A 22,851-nucleotide genomic window follows, 5' to 3' on the forward strand; every position below is an offset into this window, starting at 1 on the left:
GAACCCAAGACTCCTACATGCGCCTCGGATGCGCCTCATACCGATTCGTAAGGCCGTGATTCTGCACAGCTTCCATCAACGGAAGCGTGCGCGACGAGTCCGACGAACCTCTTTTGGAAGCTGGCCCGCCTCGACAGGAGCGTCGGTCAAAGCCGGGGCCGAGGTTTCTTCCTCCACCAGATCCTTCAACTCATCTTCGTCCAACTCACTGAGCTCCTCGCTCATTCCACGCATGACATCTCGTCCAGTCCAGCGCTCTTCATGAATGGTTGTGCCATCCGGATCAAATGGCTGCATATACCATTGAATTCCGCCCTGTGCCAACGGAAGCTGCTGATCTTCCTCCGTCAGGACGGGGGTCGGATGGCGACGATAGCTGGCATTCACCACGGGCTTCACATCGTTCGGGGGATGACTGTCATCGACTGTGGAGCCATCAACATCAGGGGCAGGCTCAGTGCCGTCCTCGGCCGGGTGTGAGTCCATAGCAGCAGGCACAGCGGATTCAACTCCCTCCATGGGTTCAGCCTTGGTCACCGGCTCGGTAGCTTCGATCTCACCATCTCCCTCGAGTTCAATCGAGTCGCGGCGAGACATGACGCTGCGGTCCAAGATAACATCAAGCTCTTTCAGCTCCTTCTCGAAGGGCTTGCGATTCAGTTCACTCTCCTTTCGAAGTGCATCTTCCAGCCCTGGCTGAATAGACTTGATGATCCGTTTGGCCAGCTTTCGCTTCTCGCGTTGTTCCAGACTGAGCTCAGGCGCACGTCCACTGATTTGTTCCTGAAGAGCTGCAGTATCGCCTGCCGGAGCGACACCAATCTCGGACGTGAACAGACCGGCCAGATCGGCAGAAAAAGAGGAAACAGAAGGGTAGAATCGCTCTTCGAGACGCTTTCGGATGGAGGCCATGCCGGCTGCAAAAGTGCCCTTGCTATCGAGACTATAAGAACAAAAAGGATTAGCAACGCCGAGATTATGCCAGGTCGATTGAAGCAAGCAACTTACGCTTGAGCCTTCTCAAAGATAGGCCAGAGGAGCGGGAAGATGGGAAAGTAAACCAGATCAACCATGTCTCGAAGCATGTACGCGTCTTTGAGCTTCTCCAACTCACGCTGCTTCACTAGCGCGCACAAGTTGCGCAACTGTTCAAGGTCCTTGTAAAGCATCTCTCCAAATTCGATGCGTCGCTGCAGGCGCTTGTGACCGGTCACCCCCATTGCAACGTAGTCTCTGCGTGTCATCTCCATTGAGGAGAACGTCTCGAGCTGTAGTTGCAACCGCTTCAAAAGGGCAGCGCCTCGTCTAGCTTCCCTCTTCAAAGTCCAGTATTTGCAGGCCTCCTCGGCGTAGTGTTTACGGCCACGAACAGTAAATCTTCCAAGAGACGCGATGACGGAATCGAGTACAACTTGGGGAATAACGGGTGCGCCAGAGGGAAGCTTCCAGACCGTTTTGGGGATGCGTTTGCGTTTGTTTCCTCCTACGGTCAAAGTGAGACGAGGGGGCTGCGTGTGGTCCTCGTCGGCATCCTCAGCATGTGAAGGCCCCAACGACAATGCCGCCGCTTGACTGTCCCCCCACCGTCGACCCTGCATCGTGTTGCGATAAAACTCAATCGCATCCGCAGTCGCCGCGTCAGTCCCATGTTCGACACGCCATTCGGGAGGCACATGTTTGTCACAGAATGCCTTGAGGAGGTGTGAGTCCATGAGCCCATGCCCAATCTTCATCTTCAAGAATAACTGAGCTCGCCGCGCACAAGAGACGTGAAACGCCACGAAACAGTTTTTGTTGCTGCATTGAATCGAAGCCCCCATCTTCTGTTTACAGATGTAGCACAACAACTTCCATCGACTGCGCGGCACTTTTTCAACATCCGTGACTGGCTCCATTAGGGATGGGTTTCCAATCGACACCTCGGGAATCCAAATGGAGCAGAGCAAGTGAGCCCATTTGGACGATGTGGTTTGTTTGAAGGCTCCCTCGGTGTTTGGGCAAAAGACACAGTTGGTAGTCCCCCGGCCCAGCAACTGACACTTCCGACAGAGCCACTGGCCCTCCGGAATGAAAGGCACACCGTAGCACTCTTGATGGACCGCCAAATCACAGCCGTCGCAGAACACAATGGCGTTGGAATTCTCACAGTCCCCGTCGTCGCAGATAGCACACTTGCTATCCTGCTCCTCTCCAGACCCACCCGTTTCCCCGTTCACGGCCGCCGCCGAGCTGGAGCGAGGTCGCTGTGTCTGCGGTGGCTTCGGGTTTGGTTTGGGGATTCGCTTCTCGAGGGCATGCCACTCCTTCTCGATCTTGGTCATTGTGATCTCGAATATGGCAGGCTTGATCGGCTCCAGCTGGTCTGCACGGCGCTGGGCATTCAAGTCATCGAGCCATTTCTCATCTTGCTCGTCCATGTCATACTCGACGCGTCCAATCGCGGCATTCACGTCACCCTCTGTCACGACCGGTTGAATGATATCCATATCGTCCTCCTGCGCGCCCTCGGTCATGCGAATAAACCGTCGATCGTGACGGATGAACAGATCGCTCTCCTGGTATCCGACGCTCGCCATCGTCCGATCAACATAGTTCTGCTGTCCCACACCTTTCTTTTCGTAGAATGTGAATGGGTCCTTGAGCCGGAATGATGGTTTCGGCAGGGTCAGTTTCTCGCGGGGGTTCGGACCCGGTGGCGGAACCACCTTGGGTAGCTGTTGTTGCGCGATCAAGGCATTGAGGATGGCCTCTGGGCGACGCGGCGGACGGCCTGGTCTGCGCTTGAAGGGAATCGGCGAGGGTAATTCGGCGGAATGAATCATGGCCGTACCAGAGCTCTCCTGGACTTTAGCACCCGCAATGGATTCGAGTGTCAAGGCATTGACGGACGGGTCGACCTGGTCTACTTCCCCCGAGGTGAAGACCGCAAGCTTGCTGTCAATGTCCAAGTCTGGGTGAAACTCCTCCCACCCCCGCTCCTCGCGCGGTTTGTATCCATCTCCTTGCTGTAAAGCCAGGGCTGCGGCTGTGGACGAGGTGTAGCGACCTCGGGTTGAACTCTTATCTCTTCTTGGTCGAATGGAGGGTGGTGTGGTAGGCACAGGGGGTGGTGGCGGAGGAGGAGCAGCGTGGATGGGTTGTTCGATTTCGCGAGCCGGGCGGCTTCTTGAACTGGTGGAATGACGCCGAGAAATGTTGTTTGATTTCTTGTTCGGTGATGTGTCTTGGAGGAGCTGTTGTTGCCGCGCGCCCTCGAGATCGACGAATCTTCCACCACCTCCCGGTCCTCCAGGCACGTACTTGCGCTTCTTCAACGGAGGACCTTCCGGGGACTCCACAATATTCCGTGTTGGTTTTGAGGCTGACCGTGACTGTGAAGATCGTGATGAGCGCATAGGCAGAGAGTGTCTAGACATAGGGGCCATCAGTCCCTTTGAGCGTGGGGAGCTTTCCAGCGCTGCTTGAGCTTGCGGGTTCAACGGGGCAAGTGACACGTCAAGTTGCAAGGTCAGGGGCACCCCACTGCATTCGAGGGATTTGCTTTGGATGCTTAATTAGTATAGCATTCCAATGCGACTAGGAATCTCCAGAGCAGACTGGTATAATCAATAACCCTGCCTCTAAAAGGAGACAGTCTATACATGGGGATGTATCTCAAAGTGGTTTTCCTCTAGGTACCTGGACCAGGCGGAGAACAACTGATTTCTGCCTCAGGTGTCAACACACTCGGCGGTTTGTCCAACAGCTTTCCCCGCATGGACTTTCCTGATGATCGTATTTCCGTGTTTGACCTTGACGTTGTGCTGCTATTGATAACGAGCGATAACGATGAGCAATGCAGGTGAAGAGAGGTAAGGCGCTCTTGACTGACAGTCTTTGTTTCCACAACATCCCACCACCGCGTGCCTCTGCTGACCATGTCGAAACAATCCAGATGGCGCGGGCCTTCCCGTCACTCGTCACAACGCCAGACAGGCCACGGGCACCGTGACAGAACCGGCCATCATGGAGGTGGTGGTCATGGTCGAGGAGGACATTCATCCTGGGGTGCCAACACTTCCACCCCAAATGCCCCTTCTTCTACACAGGACCACCATGTGCCTGTCCGCGGATTCAATGCCATGGAGGCTAAGAACATGCTGAAGCAAGGTGAGCGGTCATTCCACTTGGCAGCTTTTCTTCATTCTTGTGAAGCGCACAGAGTATGGACTAATAACGAGCTATCGCACAGGACTCAATGGTACCTTGATCCCTCAGATACTCTCTCCAATTTATACCCGCGTGATCTCTAATATGGAGTGACAGAGTCGAGACCAACCTTCTACAAGCCTACCGCCAAGGACACCACCAACCCAAAGTCAGCAGGTGGCCCATGGGGCTCTAAGCGTATGGCTGAGTCCTGCTCCCCCCAAGATTCCTTACCAAACACCGTGATATCTGACAATTTCTTTGGTCTAGCTAATATCATGGCCAACGGAAAAGACTTTTGGCTCGAGCTGCGAAAGCAAGTCGCCAGTCTTCAACGCGGTAGCGGTGGCGGTCCTCCCGTTGGTGGTTGACCTGGCAAAGGACCACAATCAATCCCTACACACACACACACACCAAAAAAAAGGAGTCAGGACCTGGCTTTTGCTCTGTGGTCCAGAAATTTCTTGCACAGCGACTTTGTTTTCTATATTATTCATATTGCATGGTTTAGAGCGGCGCAACATCGATACCCTGCTGTGAAGGTTTTATGGACTTTATGGGAGGACCAGTCTGGGCGGATGGCTAGCATTATTCTTACCTAGCGAGTTGATCGTCAAAACCATTGCATTGGCGTCTGTGGTCGTACCAAATCTTGACATGTGTATTCTCGGGATGGAGACTATTGCTATAATCTTCGTGAGCTCTGACCTTCTTGCGACTTGTTGCACCGTACTGTAAGGATTCAAGCATGGTAGTAGTACGGAGGCCAGCTCAGGCCGAGTCATGGTTCTCAAAGGGACTGTGCCAAATGACAATAGGAATTCAAAAGCTGGATCTGCAGGTGGGGCGTATCTCTTGTCTCAAAATGCAAAGGGTATCACTAATCATACAATCTGACTCTCTCACTCCATTTTCGTTACAGCGCAACCCACCCCGTCGGTCCCAAAACACCACCATCTTCAGCCTCTGGATCGAGCGTCCACTTACGAAGAGCCCGACAGCTCAATCGAGTCCGCCAGCCAGCCTCATACATCTCAATCCCCGCCCATCCAATCATCGCCGCATTGTCAGTGCACAGATACGGCGGCGGCGCCACAACCTTCATATGCTCAAAGCCGCGAGCGTCCAAAAAAGACCGCAGAACATGCATCAAAAACTTATTCGCTGCTACGCCTCCACTCACGACGAGAGTCTTGATCTCCTCCTCGTCACGATACCTCAGTCGAAGAGCTTCGAGGGCGATAATTGTGCGCGATGACAGGTGTTCAAAGCAGACGCGCATCGCCTCCCGGCCGAGATCAACCCGTTCCTCGTCCGAGAGATGACCGTTCTTGTCCTTGATGATCTTGTTGACCATGCTGGCCACAGACGAAAAACTTAATTGCAGAGCACGCGTGTTTGCAAACGGAGTCGTGACACTCCATCCCCATTTGCTCTTGCGCTTGATGACTTCCTCGCCACGCGTCATTGGTGGACGGTACTCGGCGAAATCGGTAGGTCCATTAGGGAAGACGAACTGCTCGAGCGTCTTACCATACATGGTTGTCTTTGCTTCCTCTAGGAGCGTCGGAGGGAGAATTTCGCGCGCTGCTTTGTCGAGCGTCTCACCCATGGCGATGTCATCGCTAGATGCCATGATCTTGTGATTGGTCAAGGATTGAGAATGTACTATGATAGAATGGCCGCCCGAGACGAGGAGAGAAAGAAATGGAAATGCAGGGGAGGCGACGTTCGAATCAGCGCTGTGGTTCAGACAAGACACCAGTCGAGGTGTCAGCAGGTGCGCTTGCATATGGTGTACGCCCACCATGGGCACCTGCCATGCAACCGAGAGGGCTTTGCCCGTATCCAGTCCAACCGACAAATTGGAGCGCATCCCTGGACCCCTGGTCGCGGATACAAAATCTGGCCGCTGGCGGACCGAACCGTCTGCTAGTCGGATGGACTGAGGTCCGTCATTCGCGGGTGGAAGACTCCTGAGAGCTTTGTTGACCAAATCGGCGAGATTCTCCTGATGCGATTCGAGAGCAAGGATCGGATGGATCCCGCGGTGGGCGCGAGAATCGGCGGTGATATTCTCCAGGAAATGGATCTTAGCCTGATCTCCGCCTTGGGGGTTGGTCCGTTTTTCCACTATCGCAACCGATGTGTCGTCACTAGAGCCAGCATTTCACGTGTTAGCATATGCAAAGCAATCCAGGTTATCATGCCCGGAGTAACGAACCATGACGACTCGATCGCGAGGGTGAGTAGGCTCCGGCTCCATCTTGGCAGGCCAAAATATGCGCATGTTGATGGCCTGCGTAATGCCGCAATACGACTCCTAGAGAAGAACATGGAAGGGCTTCCTTAATCGTGCATGTTTGTTTCAGATGATGATGCCGGGCCTGGATAGACACGCCGGCAGAAAAGATCGGCCGACGCACGGGCCCAGCCAGCCCTGACAGGCTGCCCTAACTGACTCCAATCCACGGTTGGCACGCCTCTCCAAGAGTCCCAACTCCGACCAAAGAGCGCATGTCTAGACCGAAGCAAGGACCATGTGGATTGTGGAACCGTTCCTAGTTGAATGCCGCGGGCCGGTTGAATTTATTATAGGGTCCTCGAGCTGAGCTAGTTCAATCTAAATCCCCATAAGCATTTGCCGGACAGGTACTCGCGCGGGACAGGATGACCGAGCTGTCCTGAAAGTGGATTTCATCGACTCTGACTGCGCAAGACTTGAATTTCAAGCTTACCTAGACTGGAGACCTATTCAAGTCGTCACCAAGGTCATGCGTACTTCAGGTGAGTGGACGCTGGGCTCTTGGACAAGGTTGGCGTGGTGCAAAAAGCTCTCAAGGCAGGAAAACTACCAGCGTAAGAATGGATAAGCCACCGAAGCAATGCAGCCGCAGCTTGCTTTGCGGCTGGCTCAGCCGCGCCGCCTCGTATTCACGATCGGGCGCTGTCTTTGCCCCTCATCGTTCTCAAGGACCGTGAAAGTTGAGAGAAGTAAAGCCAAGATTCAAATCCCCAGCTATTTCCTATTATTTTTTTGTTCCGTAGATGATCCTAGTTTTCTCGCGTGAATGAGAAGATCTAGCATATCTCGATCACAAATGAGTCTATTCCGAGTTAATCCGCATCACTTCCCCCGCCTAGTCATATTCCTGTTGATTCTCCAGGCCCCCCAAGCCCTAGCACAACAGATCGTCTCTGCTACAGCCGCATGGTCTTCGCAGATTGTCGCCTTTTGGGGCGCCATCATCATCGCCTCACAAGTAGGCAAGGTCGGAACGGGAGGAACATCAATCTTTTCGAGTCTCCGCGCCAGTCTCCGGGCACGATCAATCGCTAACGCCCTCGCGCGCGGAAACTGGTTTCTCCATTCGGGATGGTCGAACGGATCGATGCGCATGGACATTGCCATGGTCCACTGGGAGTCGGCGAGGGATCTGACGGCTTTGGCTCGGCGTATCGCGATGCAGATTGAGACGTTTGGGGATAAGTGGCAGGTGCTAGTGCTGGGGCAAGAGATGAAGAAAACTCCAGCGACAGGAACAGACGGCGGGGGCAAAGATAAGGAGGGGGTGATCCATTGGATTAAGAGTCCGAGGAGTGAGCGCTTCTGCGGCGCCAAGGTGAAAGGAACCGGGGAGAATCTGTTTCGACTGAGAGAGAGCGACTTGATGGATGCATTGAATATGCTGAACGAGACACCTCCGGTGCCAGTGAAGGATATTGTCGAGGAGTTGATTCAGAGGGAGGATACGCGCGCGTCCAGACCGACGTATTTGTCTGAACAGCACAATGAGATGAAAGCAAACAGCGGGCAGCTGTCATGGGGGTATATTTTTACCAACATCGATCACCAGCAGAGTCCATTTTTGGCACTGAAGCGCTGGACTGGACCGAACGGGATTGATCGTGGCGCCAGGATGATTTGCGCAACGCGGATGTACTTGCTGGTGCATCTGCTCATTGCTTGCGCTGTCGGTCTAATGGCTGCGGCGACGGGGCGTGGACTTGCTGTGTGGCTGATGGCGGTGCGACCGACCATTTCGACTATGGGAGGGAAGAATGTGAATGGAAATGATGTACTTCGTTCACTGCTCTGCATGGATGAAGCGTCATTTCAATATGAGACGCGGGAAGGTTCGAGGTTTCAGGCTGGGGACGTGGTATCCCAACCGAGGGGATGGTGGCAGTCAATCGTGGCGTTTGCCATGCCATCGCTTGAGACGGCGATTATTCTGGCCGGATGGCTCTACGGAGCTTTGAATGCCCAGAGACTGGAACCCTCAGGCGTTGTGGGAAATGGAATGCTGTGGTTGTCCATCGTGGTCGGACTGTCCTTGTGCATCCGCGCATTGTTCACGCTGCGCAACCATGACAAGGGCCGTCTCGTGGGGATCTGGAAGGAATCTGACTTTATTCGATTCACAGTGGGGACGGAGTCGTTGGAACTACAGGTCGCTGAACTATCACGCCTGACGTCGGACTCGCCAATCAATCTCATCACGACGATCCTCACCGACAAAGACACAGACAGCGATGCAGCGATGCAGGTAGTCGAGTCTCTGCTTCGCCTCCCCATCACTACCACTCTGCTCGAATACCTCGTCGCAACAGAGATCATGAAATTCAAATACGAAGGAGACAAAATCACCACCAAAGCCGACAAGCCAATCTCTCCCAAGTCGGAATCCCCGTGGATTCAGTCATATTGTTGTATCTTTCTGGTTATGCTTTCATCATGTGTTTCGGCTGTATATGCGTACTACCCGCTTCCTCGCTGGATCAAGCTGGTCACGGAGATTGTGGTTGCCGTGAGTGCCGTCTTTTTCAACTCGGTGGATCTAGTAGGGAGCTTTATGCATGAGAAGGAGACGTCGATCTGTTTTATGGTGGCGGCGTTGGTGACATCGTCGGTGTGGTATGTGGGTTTGGAGGGGGCCGGCTAAGCTTCAACTGAGGATACTCGAATAATGATAACGAACGAATGAATTTAATCTCAACTTAGTCGTCCGAAGTCTACATATCTTGACAAGATTCTGGAACGAAACCTAATGTCTTTTGTAATATTTTTAATTCTGCATTAGGCTCCTACGCGATGCATCATTACTTATGGCCAACAGAGCAAGAAAGTGAGAGAAAAAAAGAGAAGAATCCGTTCAGAAGTACCGTGATTTACACTTCTTTTGCCTGTGCTGTAAGGGTGGCATTAATTGAGAAGGAATCCCCCGTCAGGTCAGTCTAAACATTTCTCTTTCGCGGTACTGGACCTACAAGCATGCTCCTGTCACTTTGGCAAAATTGAGACGTCCACGATCTTGCTGCTTACGGAAACCTTATAACAGGTCAAAAAATAGCAATAGCGCAGGATTTGAGGAATATCGGTAAAGACTGCATTTGCTTGAGTAGAAAAAAAAACAAAGAAATTTGGTAACATCAAATCAAGATCATAATTCGGAGACCCATCAACGTCGTGAGATAGTACAATTGTCGGCTCAACACTCGACTCATACTGATACAACCATTCGTAACAATGCAGCCAAAAGAACACATATTCCGAGACAGCAGATTTGACCGAGTCCACAGACTCGAAGCCCAGGTTTTCGCTTGTCCCCAAGGCAGTCAGTCACCCAGTGAGACCAAAGAGTACCTGGGTTGAGCTTCGCTGCCAACATGTTCTCGCGTTCAGACGCCATGTTTCAGAGCCCGGAGCTGTACAGGGCCTGGGGTACCAGAATGTCTGTTCCGTGTCCACTTTTGAGCTTCAGCTGCGATGGCGGTCACGGCGATCTTCTCATGAAGCTCGCGACGGTGACCATGAAGTAAATGAACATCGCACATAGTAGGATTCACTCGCGTACCGTCCATCGTCTTTCTTCCCTGGAGATCTTGGTGTGTTTGCCGTAGTATTCATCCGTGTTCTCAATTGGCGTCACGCAATAGACTGTCGGGGACGACTGGAATTCAATGCGCTTGTTGGTCGAGCTCGACCCTAATGATGAGTTCTTCTTGAGAATACTCTTCGACGAGCACGAGTTGACGTAGGAGTAGCTCGGGACCTGGAAAGAAGAGAATCTCTTTGCAACGGGACTCGCCGGGGAAATTGGAGTCCGGGGAGCTGGAAGGGGTGACTTGAGAGACAAAGACGGCCGAGGAGAGTTCTGGGCAGCGGCAATGCTGAGAGACAGCTTGGGCTTGGAGGCTGAGCGAAGCATTTTGAATACAGGAGTAGATTGAAAAAGATCAGGTTTTGGAAGATTGTATCGAGTGGAGAGAGAAGAAAAAGAGTCCCTTCGATCAACGAAAAGAGTCTTTGGAATCAAGATGGGTGAAGAGGGCGGACAATTATCGACGTGATAAGACTTTTTAAGAATAGGATGATCGAAATCTGGGGTAAATAAGCAATTGTCAAAAAAAAGATTCGTTTGGACCAGCCAAGACGAAGCGCGGACGAAAATAGAACGAAGGGAAAAAATAGCAGAACCTCAAACAACGATGCAGAAACGGAGGGAAAAGAGCGACTCCTGCGGTGGATGCGGGCGGCTACTATATACTCGACTATACTCGACTCCAGACGACCGTCGCGGTGGAGGGAGGGAGCCAATCAAGATGCAGTGTCTACGCGCCCAGCCGATGCAGCACACGGCACTATCACATCTCCTCGTCACATAGTAGTTCCAACCTTGTCGATGGGAGTGCACATTTCTGGCCAATTATTGGGAGATAATTTGAGTTGTCACATTCAGACGGTGTCGAGTTCATAACTGCATGCAGATGTGACGAAGTGAGCCAAGCTGGGCTCTTCTTGAAGAGTGACGAATCTCATCTACCGGAACCACTCACGATTAGAGGCGATCTTAAACTGCCCTGAATAAGGGAGCCAGAATGTGATGGACGATACAAAGTGCATCATAGAATGCGTGAGCATACAGAGCTCATATAGGCTCTTAGCCTCTTCATCCAAGATCTCGACCCACTAGGTTGGACGCAACAAAGCTCTCCAAAGTTCACGTGGAAGCCAACCACATTGATCGAAGGCGGCATGCGCACCCATACGTGACGGCTAGCTGGGCAAGATAAAAATTTCACTGCCAATGCCATCCCATAGTATATGTGAAAACAATACCTATGCGTGTAAAATCCGATTTCTCAACCTCCATATCATAGTTGTGAGATGCCCTTTAGAACCCCAAAAATCAATTAAGAAAGGAAGAAGAGGGAGAAAACTAAACCCAGAAGACTACTTTCAATTACCAGAAACATCGTTTTCAATAGAAATACATAGAAAGACGGGAGGAAAATGGATCTTCTTCCCTAGGACTGACAGTATTCTGATAGCGCCACACTCTAAAGTGGGATAACGATATATCCTACCGACATGATATAGCGGTTTTTTTATAACCCCATGGCACATTCCACTGTAGACTCGAGTTAACGGTAGATTTTGATGAACAAGAGGAACTGGAAGATATTGACCTAATGACAGAGTTAATGGTTGATAGTGTTCTCTTCACTGGTAGAGGTATGGTTGATAAGGATAAAACAGTGCTTTTGTGCGTACTGAGTAGTCAAAGGGCCTATCTTTGTAGCTGAATTGTATTATATGGTCTGAAACCCCGTGATCCGAGAAGACTCCATGTATTCTGGTTACTTCTCATGCTGAATATGAGCCGAAATGGTCGCGCTCGTTTCCTTCGGAGTGTACACAAGCTATGTATGCACGATACATTAGTAAAGCGTTGTGGCTTTATCACGGACACCTGGGTTTCCCAAGTTTGATGGCCTTGGCAAGCCACCTTGGACTATCTAAAAATGGCATCAAATGTGGAAAGAACTATTTACCGTGTATAATAAACAGCCAAAAGCAAAGATCATATTAACGATCAATGCCGACGCGTTCCTTTCGTGTGAGGATCTTCTGATCCTCTGTTCCTGTAGAGCTTTTAATGGGACCGTAGTGGAGAGGATCTAAGGTCGCACTGTCGTAGGATTCGAAAGCACACTGAAGCGGAGCACTGGATCTCCAAGACAGCCCTCTCGGCCACATTCAAACCAAGATTGACACACATCATGATCAGCTCTCACTAATGGTCTTCGTATCCCTGGTTGTACTCTATCATCCGTAGTTTCGACAGGTCTACTCCCAGATCCTGATAACATGCACGGAGCTTCTCCCATGTGAATTCCTTAGCCGGTTTGACGCTTTTAGCATAATCCGGTGGGCACTCGGATTCGTCGGATTCATACGAATCATCCTCGATGCAGGAGGTGTGCCCCACTGTCACAAGTGTAAGATCAAGCTCATGAATCATTTGAGTTCCATCTGAATTGAAGCTGCTGTAATGCGAGCAAGTGCGGTGTGCCACGATCACCCTGGGTGCATTGATGGGCGTTGGGCCCCCGAAAACAATCCACCACGTCTGATGTTTCCAGTATGGACCACTTTCGGAAAGAAGAGTCTCGAAGAGCAGACCCATGCGAAGCCCATCTTTGAGGGGTTCAGCTTTGGTCTGTGACCACCAACAGCCAAACATGTTGCAACCCCAAGCGAACCCTCCGACCTTGCGTATAGGTGGTTGCGTGGTCAGCATACGCCGCCAACTTGCTTCCGGGCGTAGAAAGATCCTCATAGACTCGGAATTCTTGGCAAATTCAACAGTTTCAAAATTCACGGATGTCTCGGTCGTGGTAGACGGGGGAAAGAACGATGGAAATATCTCTGCGAGGAGTGGATTGTAGACCCAAGACGTCTTCTGGAATGGATCTTCCCGGGAAAGAAAGAAAAGGTTCTGCTGTAGCGACGTAGAAAGTTGAATAGTCTTTGTCCAGGCGCGACAGACTCGTTGACATTTGATCAGGGTACTCATGTCCATTTGGCCCATGATTGCCCTCACTATCTCAGGGAGCGCAAAGGCCCGAGTGAGGGCGGACTGTGACGAGTGCTCTTCCATTTTTCTTTTCAGCGACGTACCGTCTGCGTTCTTTTCTTCGAGAATGCGAGGCTCCAAAATATTGATTGTATTGCCTTGGAGATTTGTGGTAGGGTTTAAGCCTCTCTTAAGTTCAACGACTTGTGATGACGGGCGCTAAGCACCAAGCGGACACTACTTTGGGTTAGGCTGCTCTTACGCATTTGACAAGAAGTACCTTAATCCAGAGGGTCAGATATCGCGGATATACAAGGGCAATTTTTGAGACCAGCGTGCAAGAAAATCATCGGGGATTTTGATTTCTAGCCCTCTTTGCTGGTGGCAGCTTTGTTGTTACAGGGTTGATAGGTATTAACTGGAGGCTCAAGGCGCCTCGTAGAGAGACCCATACGCTCGGCCAAGCCTTATGACCCAAGTATTTCGTACTTTCGGTCAAGTTCTTACGCTTTAAAGCGACATATAGGTATCAGCAAGCTGGGCCTCGAATTGCAAGAGTCACCCATCACCTACACACAGGCTTTTGAACCTTGTTTTAAAATCATCTACGAGAATTTCGGTAGCCCCAGTAGCTATGGAAGATCAGTTCCCATCATCGAAATGCTAATGCCTTCTACTGCGAGGCCGGAATTTTTCCATTGAGATTCGGCACACCTGCTCGCTTTGCGCAGTCATCTGCTCAAACAAGCATTCGGCCTCGAGTACAAAATGTAGCTACAGCGCATCGCCTTGGCGTACGTAGCTGCCCTTCGGGTAGCGCCATGACAGATAGTGAGACCTCGAGCACACGAAACGGGCCTACTTCGCCCATTACCAATAAAAAAAAATCTTTCTGCTTCAGACATAGGTATCCCTTTGTTGGGAATTGAACGAGGGAGGCATTTATCTTCTGCATGACGCTATACCTTATTCACGTGTCCATGGAAAGCCGAAAGGTGCTGTTAGGTTCGACAAATAGCACTGACGCCAAGTTACAGCTTTCCCTGATTGATTCTACAACATGAAGTAATAGCAGACAAAGGTCCTGCAAATTCTTGACTAAAGTTGGATGTCTATCAAAATGCCCATTCAGCCAGGAAAGAAAATGATACGCAGATACGCAAATGAGCTCATACTAAAAGTGGGGCCCCAAGCATTTTGCCGTTGATTCGATGACATGCACAAATCAATTTCGCCTCATTCATGGAGAATTCATAGAAATATCGGCCACTGTGTTTTAGATTGGTGTCAAATAAGTACGCCTTACGGTATATCTCAATGGCTATTCATAACTTCAAAGAGCATCTGTTAGGACTCGTCCATGAGTCAGCTGCCAACAGCTTACAAGAATAAGTGCACAACTCCGCATTGGCGAACGTATACAGGAATGCTGAACTCCACGAGAAGATTCAATGCGCGTCTCCCTGCATGCACGTGTTGCGTGATTGACCGAGTCAAGTGCAAGCCACGATCTCGGCAGGAACCCAATTGAGAGAGTCCTCGTTCAGTGGTCTTGCAAAGAAGAAGAAGGTTAAAGCTCCGAATCTTCGAAGAACGGTGATCGCCAGTCCCGAGACTGCCGAGGAACCACTATGTAAATCCTGTTTACCACCGGACCAGCTCCATTCAACCTTGTTTTTGCGCATCGCGTTTAAAAACCAACCACATTCTTTTCAATGATATCCATTGTTTAACATTCTTTTTCCTGCGAATACTCGTCCTTTGCCCACAATTGAGGGACTGATCGTGCCGAATTCAGTTCAGCGTGCCCGGCCTCGAGCTCGGCAGTGTCTCGCATGCAATGGGGGCTCTGAAGAATGTCTTGGAGCCGCTTGGTGCGTCAGCCCTGTGGATCTGATCATGCGCCACCACGCGCAACGCTGACTTGTAGATTCCAGCCATTGCCTCTTTACTCACGTTAGGTGCCTGGATCAATAGAACTGTCTGTCCTCGCTTTGATGTTGAAGACCCTGTTCGGACACCATTTCTGCGTCACGAACCCACGGAAGGATCCTGGGATGACGGAGATGTGTCTACGGAAGAAGCCGCGTTTAAGGCACACCGGCGCAAATCACGACTCAATATTCCATCACGTGTGCTGAAAAAGTTTCCCTTCATTTTGGAGATTTGGTACTGGCTTTTGATCTATTGGGTAAGCAATCTTTTGGAAGCCCGGCCCTGGGCTTTCCCTACCGGTCGGTCACCCCGCTAATATATAGCATGGACGGGCAAAAAGGTCTACCAAGGCGCCCGTGCCGTCTCAGCACGCCTCATCGACGGCAATGAAGCTACTTTTGCCAAGGCAGAGAAACACGCGATCCAGCTCCTTCATCTCGAGCACATTCTCAAAATCGATATCGAGCTCACCCTTCAGCAATTCATCCTCACCCAAGCCCCCCGGGTAATGCGCGTGCTTGCGATCATTTACTACTCTCACATCGTCGTCGGGGTCGCATTCTACGTCTACAGCTACACGTCATTTCCACGCCGCCGATATGAAGCGATCCGACGCTCCCTGGCACTGATGAACATCTTTGCCTTTTTCATCGTGACTCTTTGGCGATGCACGCCTCCACGTCTGCTTCCTAAGGAATTTGGATTTGACGATGTGCTCCACAAGAGTACGGCAGGATCCGCCTGGACGCACAATAAGTTCCAATTGACCATCGCTGCGATGCCGTCGCTCCATTTCGGAGCGTCGGTCTTCCTTGCGTGTTGCACTGTGGCGTTCAGTCCGCACACGATGCTTCGGTTGATCGCGCCGGTTTGGCCCATGATGATGGGGTTGACGGTGGTTGCGACAGCAAATCATTTTGTTCTTGACATGGTGGTCGGCGTTGCGGTCGTCGCGAGTGCGTATGGGTTAAATCGGGTGATGTTGGTTCTGTTGCCGGTCGAGAAGGTCTTCCTCCGCTGCCTTCGGTTGGAGAAGCCTCGGTAGGCGAAACCAACCTGGTCAAAGTGGCGTGGACACCGCCGAGGCTTATCTGCCCCAGTGACCAGAGCCGTTGAAAATTGTACTCAAGAGAGGATTAATACATATTCTTATGCGCTCTCCGCAGCTGCCACGATCTTGATATTGCTGTTGTCGGTCAGATTTCTTAAACTGCGATTCGAGGTGTCACTGATCGGGTGCGCTCTTTTAGGCAGGTTCACGCGGGTCTACTCGACGCAAGATCTGTGCAGTGGGAGAGATTCAGCTGCATTCCGATATCCTAGCGAGGAGGGCCGTGATGGGGAATCTTGTCGGATTGACGGTTCTCAAGTGTAGAAGTGTCCCGTGAGATGCTATGACCGTCTGAAACTTGAGCCAGCACGCGACCAGACCAGCATATGGTAAGCGTGTAACGGTCAAAAGGCAATCCGCCACGGGTGGAAGGAAGACAGATGAAATATGTATTATAGGACAGTCGATGTTTTCCACCTGAATGGCGTCTTGGGCTTGAGAGACGTTGCAAGACTAATTCCTGTGCTGCCGACCCTTGCACATCCGGTCGATCTCACAGATCGATCCGAATTGAGTATAGTGCCTTCTGTGCTGATTTCTTCAACCTTTCTCGGTCTGGCCATATGCACAGTGGTGTGTAGTTGTGTCCTGGCGGATCCGTGCTGCAGGGCAGTCTGCCACCCGTACACCGGGCCACTCAAGGACACCTCAAGTCCGAATGGTGCATGGCTGACTCGTTTTCCCCTCCCCTCCAGGATCTTTCCCCATTCCAGGCCACGGTGAGCTGCCGTGAGGAGAGCTGCGGAGAAGGTCCACGACCGGAGTTGGGCCGAGACCGACGAGGCCGTCTCCAACTCGTCCCTCGGCAGCCAGTCGCGCGGCTTTGCACTTTCAGCCTGCTCGTTGCAGGGAGACCCGCTTTGGGGTCTTTTGCTCCGTCCCGCACCGATCACGGCGGCACCCGAAGGGAGAGGAGCTTTCCATAGTAAGATGACTAGGACTGACGGATAGATCCATTGGGGAGGATCATTGTCTCGGACGAGCGCTGGCTGCCTTATGCATGGCATTTGCCCCGATGATACATACCCATCTCGGGGAGACAGTTCCTGTATGACCTACTACTGGAGGCACTTCTCATGATCTGTATGATTTGCCGATCGTTCCTTGTGTCCAGAGAAATAGGATGCATTTTCGTGAGCAACATGTGAATGGCTCAGAAAGGCTCCGGTTTCACCCTTCCGACAGTCTCACTCGGGAAGTTCCTCAGGTCACCTGGTCGGAGTTGAGCCCCACGGCTAAGGTTGTTGGACATTTTTGACAGTAGTACAGTCCCCTTTGATGACTGGTCTGTACATGGGTTTCTATTGGAGCCTTTCAAAACATTGCCGATAGCTCGAGGTGGTAGCATTATCCCGAGATTGGCGTGTGCCATTGCATAATTTCAGAAGTTGACCCCCAGGGTCATATCTATCCATATCATCAATCTCACCTACCAATCGCTCTCCTCAAGGTAATTGGCCAGGAATGTGTCCTTTGGCAGAGAGATATTTTCCAGACGACCCGGTGGTGGTAGTACATCATCGGCTGGATTGCGTCTTGAACCGTGGCTCTTGGTGGCAATGGTGCGGCTGGGGTAGGTACCAGGTACCTCCAAAAAGTACACTAGTATCGTGTCTCAAGCAACGGAGTACCTCAGCGTACGACTGGAATACGGATGTTTTTTACCCATTTTCTTTTCATCGGAGACGGAATCACATATATGACACAATCAAGACTAGTATCCAAAGTCTAGAGGCCGTAAATTCACAAATTGAGGATCTCATCAAGTCAGTCATCAAAACGGGGTAGCGGGTGTTGGTGGTCGAAGATACTCGGACATCTAAGTTTTTCCCTGATGGCGGTTAAATTCCGAATTGCCTCCACGCAGAAAAGGTTCCCCCCCAGTCAAAGGGCCGTCACGCCCCCCCCAGGGGCGGTGAAAAACTCTCACTCGGCCCCAAAAAGAAACAATGTACACAAAAGTCCAAGTCTGTAGTAAAAGAGAGATGAGAGGCCCTGCCGGATGAGTAGAACAATTTAAGAGTCAGGAATGCGCTCCAGGGTCATCTGACAAGCAATTGACTCTGTAATCAACGCCCAATTTCTCAATTTCATGTCAAAATCGAGAAATCCAATCCTAATCAGACATCCGCCCAGCGCGTGCAGCCACACGGGATCACGCCGGCTGGATTATCGTCAATCAAACGCACTCCGGGGAACTCATCGTCCCGTTTTGAGTCAACCCAGTCCCCATTTCTTCTCCACCTTCCAGTCTTCCCTCACTTTCCGGATCCCCCCCCTCCTCCATCCCTTCCCCCAGATTGTCAACTTTGGGTGGTGGCCTTTCCTCCTCGACTCTCCTCCCTATCACAAACCACCTTCCCGTCTCACACCCTGTTCGGTGACACAATGACGAGCGTCAAGGAGACAGTCAAGGAAACGCTGGTCGGCACCAGCAACAGCACAGAGGCGCCGGAGCTGTCGCACCAAGCCCGCGCAAACTTCATACGCCATGCGCAAAAAGATGAAAATGGTGAGCTGTACATGAACGAGGATGCATTCATTGAGGCCGTGGCCCCGAAGCAAGAGGACTATGTGAGTGAATTTTTTTTGAGATGATTCCATCCGCCGTCATCCCGATAATCCCATCCCGTCTGCATTGCTTTCTCCGGATCTCCAACCCATCTCCAAACGCGCAAGAAGATCCCGGGACCCCACTGACTCATGTTTTCGCTTGTGTCCAATTAGCACAAAATCAAACGCGAGCAATACGGCATCCTCTTCCGCGTGGCAGACCGACGACAAACCGGCAAGCTGAGCCTCTCCGACTGGGCCACCTTCGAGAACCTCCTTGCGAAGCCGGATGCAGAATATGAGATCGCCTTCCGACTGTTCGATACCGAGGGAACCGGTACGGTGAAATGGGAGAGCTTGAAGGGACTGTACAATCTGAACAAGAGCGCCGACAGCATTCCCTTCGACTGGAACTCCGAGTGGGCCTCGCTGTATACTGGTCGGAACAAGTCCCGCCATGATATGACCTACCCTCAATTCTCTCAGATGCTCCGGGGTCTGCAGGGAGAGCGTATCCGCCAGGCTTTCCACATGTTCGACAAGAACGGTGATGGCTATATCGAGCCCGAGGAGTTCCAGCGCATCATCCTGGAAACCTCCAAACACAAGCTCTCCGATCACCTGCTCGAGAACCTGCCCACGCTCTGCAACATCTCCAACAGCAACCGGATTTCCTACGCCACCGTTCGTGCCTTCCAGAATGTTATGCGCGAGATGGACATCATCGATCTCATTGTCCGCGAAGCCACCAACAAGAGCAGCGACGGCAAGATCACCCGCTCTGACTTCCTCGACGAGGCTGCCCGTATCACGCGCTTCTCCATGTTCACCCCCATGGAGGCGGATATTCTGTTCCATTTCGCTGGGCTGGAGGCCCCCTCGGGTCGCTTGTCACAAAAGGACTTTGCCAAGGTCATTGACGCTTCATGGCGCATCCCCGTTGCCGTCGCCGGTCAAGCGGCTGATGCGGTGGCGGCCAAGACCAAGACTTTCCTTCACAGCGTGTTGGAGTCGGCGCATCACTTTGCTCTGGGTAGTTTGGCGGGTGCGTTCGGCGCCTTCATGGTGTACCCCATCGACTTGGTCAAGACTCGTATGCAAAACCAGCGATCCACCCGTCCGGGTGAGCGCCTGTACAACAACTCGCTCGACTGCGCCAAGAAGGTCATTCGGAACGAGGGTTTCCGCGGATTGTACTCGGGTGTCATTCCTCAGTTGATTGGTGTGGCCCCGGAGAAGGCGATCAAGCTCACGGTGAATGACCTCGTTCGCGGTGCCCTTACCGATAAGGACACCGGCAAGATGTGGTACCCCCACGAGATCTTGGCCGGTGGTACCGCTGGTGCTTGTCAAGTGGTAAGTTTGCAACACTTCTAGGCATTCCTCAATCAAAAGCTAAAACCCCCTCTTTTAGGTCTTCACCAATCCCCTGGAGATCGTCAAGATTCGTCTCCAGGTCCAGGGTGAAATCGCAAAGAATGTCGAGGGTGTTCCTCGCCGTTCTGCCCTTTGGATCGTGAAGAACCTTGGTCTGGTGGGTCTCTACAAGGGTGCCAGTGCCTGTTTGCTCCGTGACGGTAAGAATGCCATATTCACTTTGCAATGAGAGTTTTCCATGAGACTAACTGCCACAAAGTGCCCTTCTCGGCAATCTACTTCCCTACATATGCTCACCTGAAGTCTGATTTCTTCGGTGAGACCGCCACACAAACAAGCTCGGTGTCGTCCAGCTTTTGACGGCCGGTGCTATCGCCGGTATGCCCGCCGCGTACTTGACCACCCCCTGCGACGTGATCAAGACCCGTCTGCAGGTCGAAGCCCGCAAGGGTGAGACGAAATACACCGGTCTGCGCCACTGTGCCACGACCGTGTGGAAGGAGGAAGGTCTCAAAGCGTTCTTCAAGGGTGGCCCGGCTCGTATCCTGCGTTCATCGCCGCAGTTTGGTTTCACCCTGGCCGCGTATGAAGTCCTCCAGAAGATGCTCCCCATGCCCGGGTCGGAGGAGGACCTCTCTCCCACCGGGCAGGTTGAGCCTGGCGTTGGTCTGCAGGGTGCTAAAGCTCCTCTCCCCTACCTTCGGTCCCGCAATGCTTTGAAGCTCATTCTGGATGTGGACCAGAACATTGGCCGAGTGCAGGTCCCTCGGCCCGAGAACTGGCCCAAGTTCATGCAGCCTTCGAAGCAGTAATTCGGAGCCTTTGAACCCACCGCGACATGAGCCTGGTCTCACCAAGGAACATTTGATTTCTCAGTTTTCATTCTCTCATTTGTTTTGGAGTGCTCATCGCCTTTGAAACTTGCTCTCTCTCACCCTCCATCCGGTTTAGCATCAGATGTTTTTTATTACACTTTCTCATTTTTGCTCGTTCATTCTGTCAGTTTGGTTTCTAAGACGATTCTTCCTCAGCCCTGTACTTTTGAGCCTGAGGTTTTCCCGATAGGCTCCCTCGCTTCGTGACACTTTCTCAACCTTTGCATCTTGATTATGTCTGTGACCAAAAAACGGGGGTGTATGTTTTGTCAACCGGGGAAGATGTTTGAGTTTATTCACTGGTGATCTCTGCCAGAGATATACCGATTGAGCCCTGGCATTTGGCTAGGACTTGATTCATCTATTTGTACTGTATTGAAAAGAGATAGATCTAGACAGGAAAGACAGGAAGATATATCAAGATTCTTGAGGTTGCTTGCAATTTCCATGCGTCCCATTCATAGGTTCTTGTCCATCATATCCGATGCCCGCACACCTCAAATAATGATATATTGCGCAATCCGAGGACTCTTGATACGCAGAGAAGTTGTGTCAGGGGAGTTGCTAACCTGAATCTGGACTCCGACCTAACGAAGAGGCTTTACACTGCCAACTAAACAGATGCATTTACCTAACCTAGCCATCCCGTGTCTCACAGATCGCAACTCTGCGATGGATTTGAATGTCGAGCGCCCGACATGGATGTTATTTATGTCTGCCAAGATGATATATACAAGTTTGGTAAAATACACGAGACCACCCGTACCGACACTTGTAGTGTGAAGGTCTTGCAAAGTGCCAGCTCTGCACTCCCGATCTTGAGACTTGGAGTCAATGTCCATCTAGACTTTGAAGCCTTGCAGGGATTCAGTCGCAGATCCCTCGCCGGCTATATCAAGTCAACCCGGTCACCTTTGAGAAATGCGGCCCTGTTTGATCTTTTGATGGAAGTGTATGAACGAGTTGATCCCACAAAATGGATTGTTTTTTTTAGAAGAAGTTGACTTTTCGACTTCCCTGCGTGCTCTTCGCAGTCTCTTCATCCTTTGGCGTCTCACGCGTGGATGGCTGTTTCGTTTCAACCACTGGAGCAGGGGTTTCCTTCTCTTTCAAAGCTTTTTGTCTTGCGTGCCAGAGAGCATCTTCCTCCTCAATTTGCCGAAGAACTGTCAAGCGTCGAATGATCACAATTAGTATTCATTCAACTCGATCTTCTCTCATACTCCTCCGACCGCGCAGGACCGGCATTGAAACACTTACCATCTTCCCATTCTTGTTCCTTTGTCTCGTCGCCCGTCCCCAACAATTTCTCCACATCGACCTTTTCACCCCTTTGGATGCGCTCAATGACATCTTTCAATAACTTGATCTTGGCATCGGCCGAGCGAGAGTACGTGGTGTATGAGTTCTTCAACGTAAGCAGGCGAATGGCTTGCGAGCCGATCAATGTGAACATGACGATATAGAAAGTAGCTGGATTCCATTCCTTGGGTTCACCAGCTTTGCGTGCCTTGCGATTCCTCATCATGAACCTGGGCACCATGGCCGTCCAGACTGATGTGTTTGCGATCTTCGGAAGGCGCTCGGAGGTAGAGGTAGCGTAGGAACGACATCTCGTTGTGCGGGCAGAGTTGGCGATGTGAGATGATACTGAGGTCTTTTGGAAAAGGGCTCTTTTAAGGCCCGAAGGCTTGAGACGGAACGGCATGCTCATTGTTATGCGATTAGATTTTGTTTCGCTGAGTGCTGTTTTCTCTCTCTCTGCGCCGGCGCCAACATTGCGGAGAATAGCGGGCAAAGGTGTGGATGCCTGGTGCCTGAGGCTGTAAGGTGTGAATACTGTATATGGAATAGTGCGTGTTGTTGCTGCGACAACGCGGCCATTTTGGCTCTTCCGCGGGACAGGCCGGTGGTGGTATTAGTGGCACGCTTTGACATTCAAAGGACA

At 51.6% G+C, this 22,851-nt stretch overlaps 9 protein-coding genes across 9 annotated transcripts; 4 read left to right on the forward strand and 5 right to left on the reverse strand.

Moving 5' to 3' along the window:
* Positions 1-75: 75 nt before the first annotated feature.
* POX_a00821 (uncharacterized protein) lies at positions 76-3,416 on the reverse strand (the record flags this gene model as incomplete). Its single annotated transcript, XM_050109759.1, has 2 exons — positions 76-943; positions 1,009-3,416. The coding sequence occupies 2 exons, from the start codon at positions 3,414-3,416 to the stop codon at positions 76-78; spliced, it is 3,276 nt and encodes a 1,091-aa protein (XP_049973527.1).
* A 412-nt stretch (positions 3,417-3,828) lies between these two features.
* Positions 3,829-4,559, forward strand: POX_a00822 (uncharacterized protein; the record flags this gene model as incomplete). The annotated part of the gene is made up of 5 exons (XM_050109760.1): positions 3,829-3,851; positions 3,935-4,149; positions 4,232-4,240; positions 4,306-4,386; positions 4,459-4,559. The coding sequence occupies 5 exons, from the start codon at positions 3,829-3,831 to the stop codon at positions 4,557-4,559; spliced, it is 429 nt and encodes a 142-aa protein (XP_049973528.1).
* Positions 4,560-5,104: 545 nt separating this feature from the next.
* Positions 5,105-6,525, reverse strand: POX_a00823 (uncharacterized protein; the record flags this gene model as incomplete). Its single annotated transcript, XM_050109761.1, has 2 exons — positions 5,105-6,344; positions 6,413-6,525. 2 exons carry the CDS (start codon positions 6,523-6,525, stop codon positions 5,105-5,107), a joined length of 1,353 nt encoding a protein of 450 aa, XP_049973529.1.
* Positions 6,526-7,289: 764 nt separating this feature from the next.
* Positions 7,290-9,134, forward strand: POX_a00824 (uncharacterized protein; the record flags this gene model as incomplete). The annotated part of the gene is made up of 1 exon (XM_050109762.1): positions 7,290-9,134. One exon carries the CDS (start codon positions 7,290-7,292, stop codon positions 9,132-9,134), a length of 1,845 nt encoding a protein of 614 aa, XP_049973530.1.
* A 900-nt stretch (positions 9,135-10,034) lies between these two features.
* On the reverse strand, positions 10,035-10,400 carry POX_a00825 (uncharacterized protein; the record flags this gene model as incomplete). Its single annotated transcript, XM_050109763.1, has 1 exon — positions 10,035-10,400. The coding sequence occupies one exon, from the start codon at positions 10,398-10,400 to the stop codon at positions 10,035-10,037; it is 366 nt and encodes a 121-aa protein (XP_049973531.1).
* A 1,869-nt stretch (positions 10,401-12,269) lies between these two features.
* On the reverse strand, positions 12,270-13,136 carry POX_a00826 (uncharacterized protein; the record flags this gene model as incomplete). The annotated part of the gene is made up of 1 exon (XM_050109764.1): positions 12,270-13,136. One exon carries the CDS (start codon positions 13,134-13,136, stop codon positions 12,270-12,272), a length of 867 nt encoding a protein of 288 aa, XP_049973532.1.
* A 1,756-nt stretch (positions 13,137-14,892) lies between these two features.
* On the forward strand, positions 14,893-16,032 carry POX_a00827 (uncharacterized protein; the record flags this gene model as incomplete). Its single annotated transcript, XM_050109765.1, has 3 exons — positions 14,893-14,926; positions 14,990-15,243; positions 15,328-16,032. 3 exons carry the CDS (start codon positions 14,893-14,895, stop codon positions 16,030-16,032), a joined length of 993 nt encoding a protein of 330 aa, XP_049973533.1.
* A 2,454-nt stretch (positions 16,033-18,486) lies between these two features.
* On the forward strand, positions 18,487-20,840 carry POX_a00828 (Calcium-binding mitochondrial carrier protein Aralar1; the record flags this gene model as incomplete). The annotated part of the gene is made up of 4 exons (XM_050109766.1): positions 18,487-18,672; positions 18,826-20,007; positions 20,066-20,228; positions 20,350-20,840. The coding sequence occupies 4 exons, from the start codon at positions 18,487-18,489 to the stop codon at positions 20,838-20,840; spliced, it is 2,022 nt and encodes a 673-aa protein (XP_049973534.1).
* A 1,053-nt stretch (positions 20,841-21,893) lies between these two features.
* POX_a00829 (uncharacterized protein) lies at positions 21,894-22,617 on the reverse strand (the record flags this gene model as incomplete). The annotated part of the gene is made up of 2 exons (XM_050109767.1): positions 21,894-22,069; positions 22,164-22,617. The coding sequence occupies 2 exons, from the start codon at positions 22,615-22,617 to the stop codon at positions 21,894-21,896; spliced, it is 630 nt and encodes a 209-aa protein (XP_049973535.1).
* Positions 22,618-22,851: the final 234 nt, after the last annotated feature.

Source organism: Penicillium oxalicum, chromosome I (genome assembly GCF_001723175.1).
Source record: "Penicillium oxalicum strain HP7-1 chromosome I, whole genome shotgun sequence".
Lineage (NCBI taxonomy): Eukaryota > Fungi > Ascomycota > Eurotiomycetes > Eurotiales > Aspergillaceae > Penicillium > Penicillium oxalicum.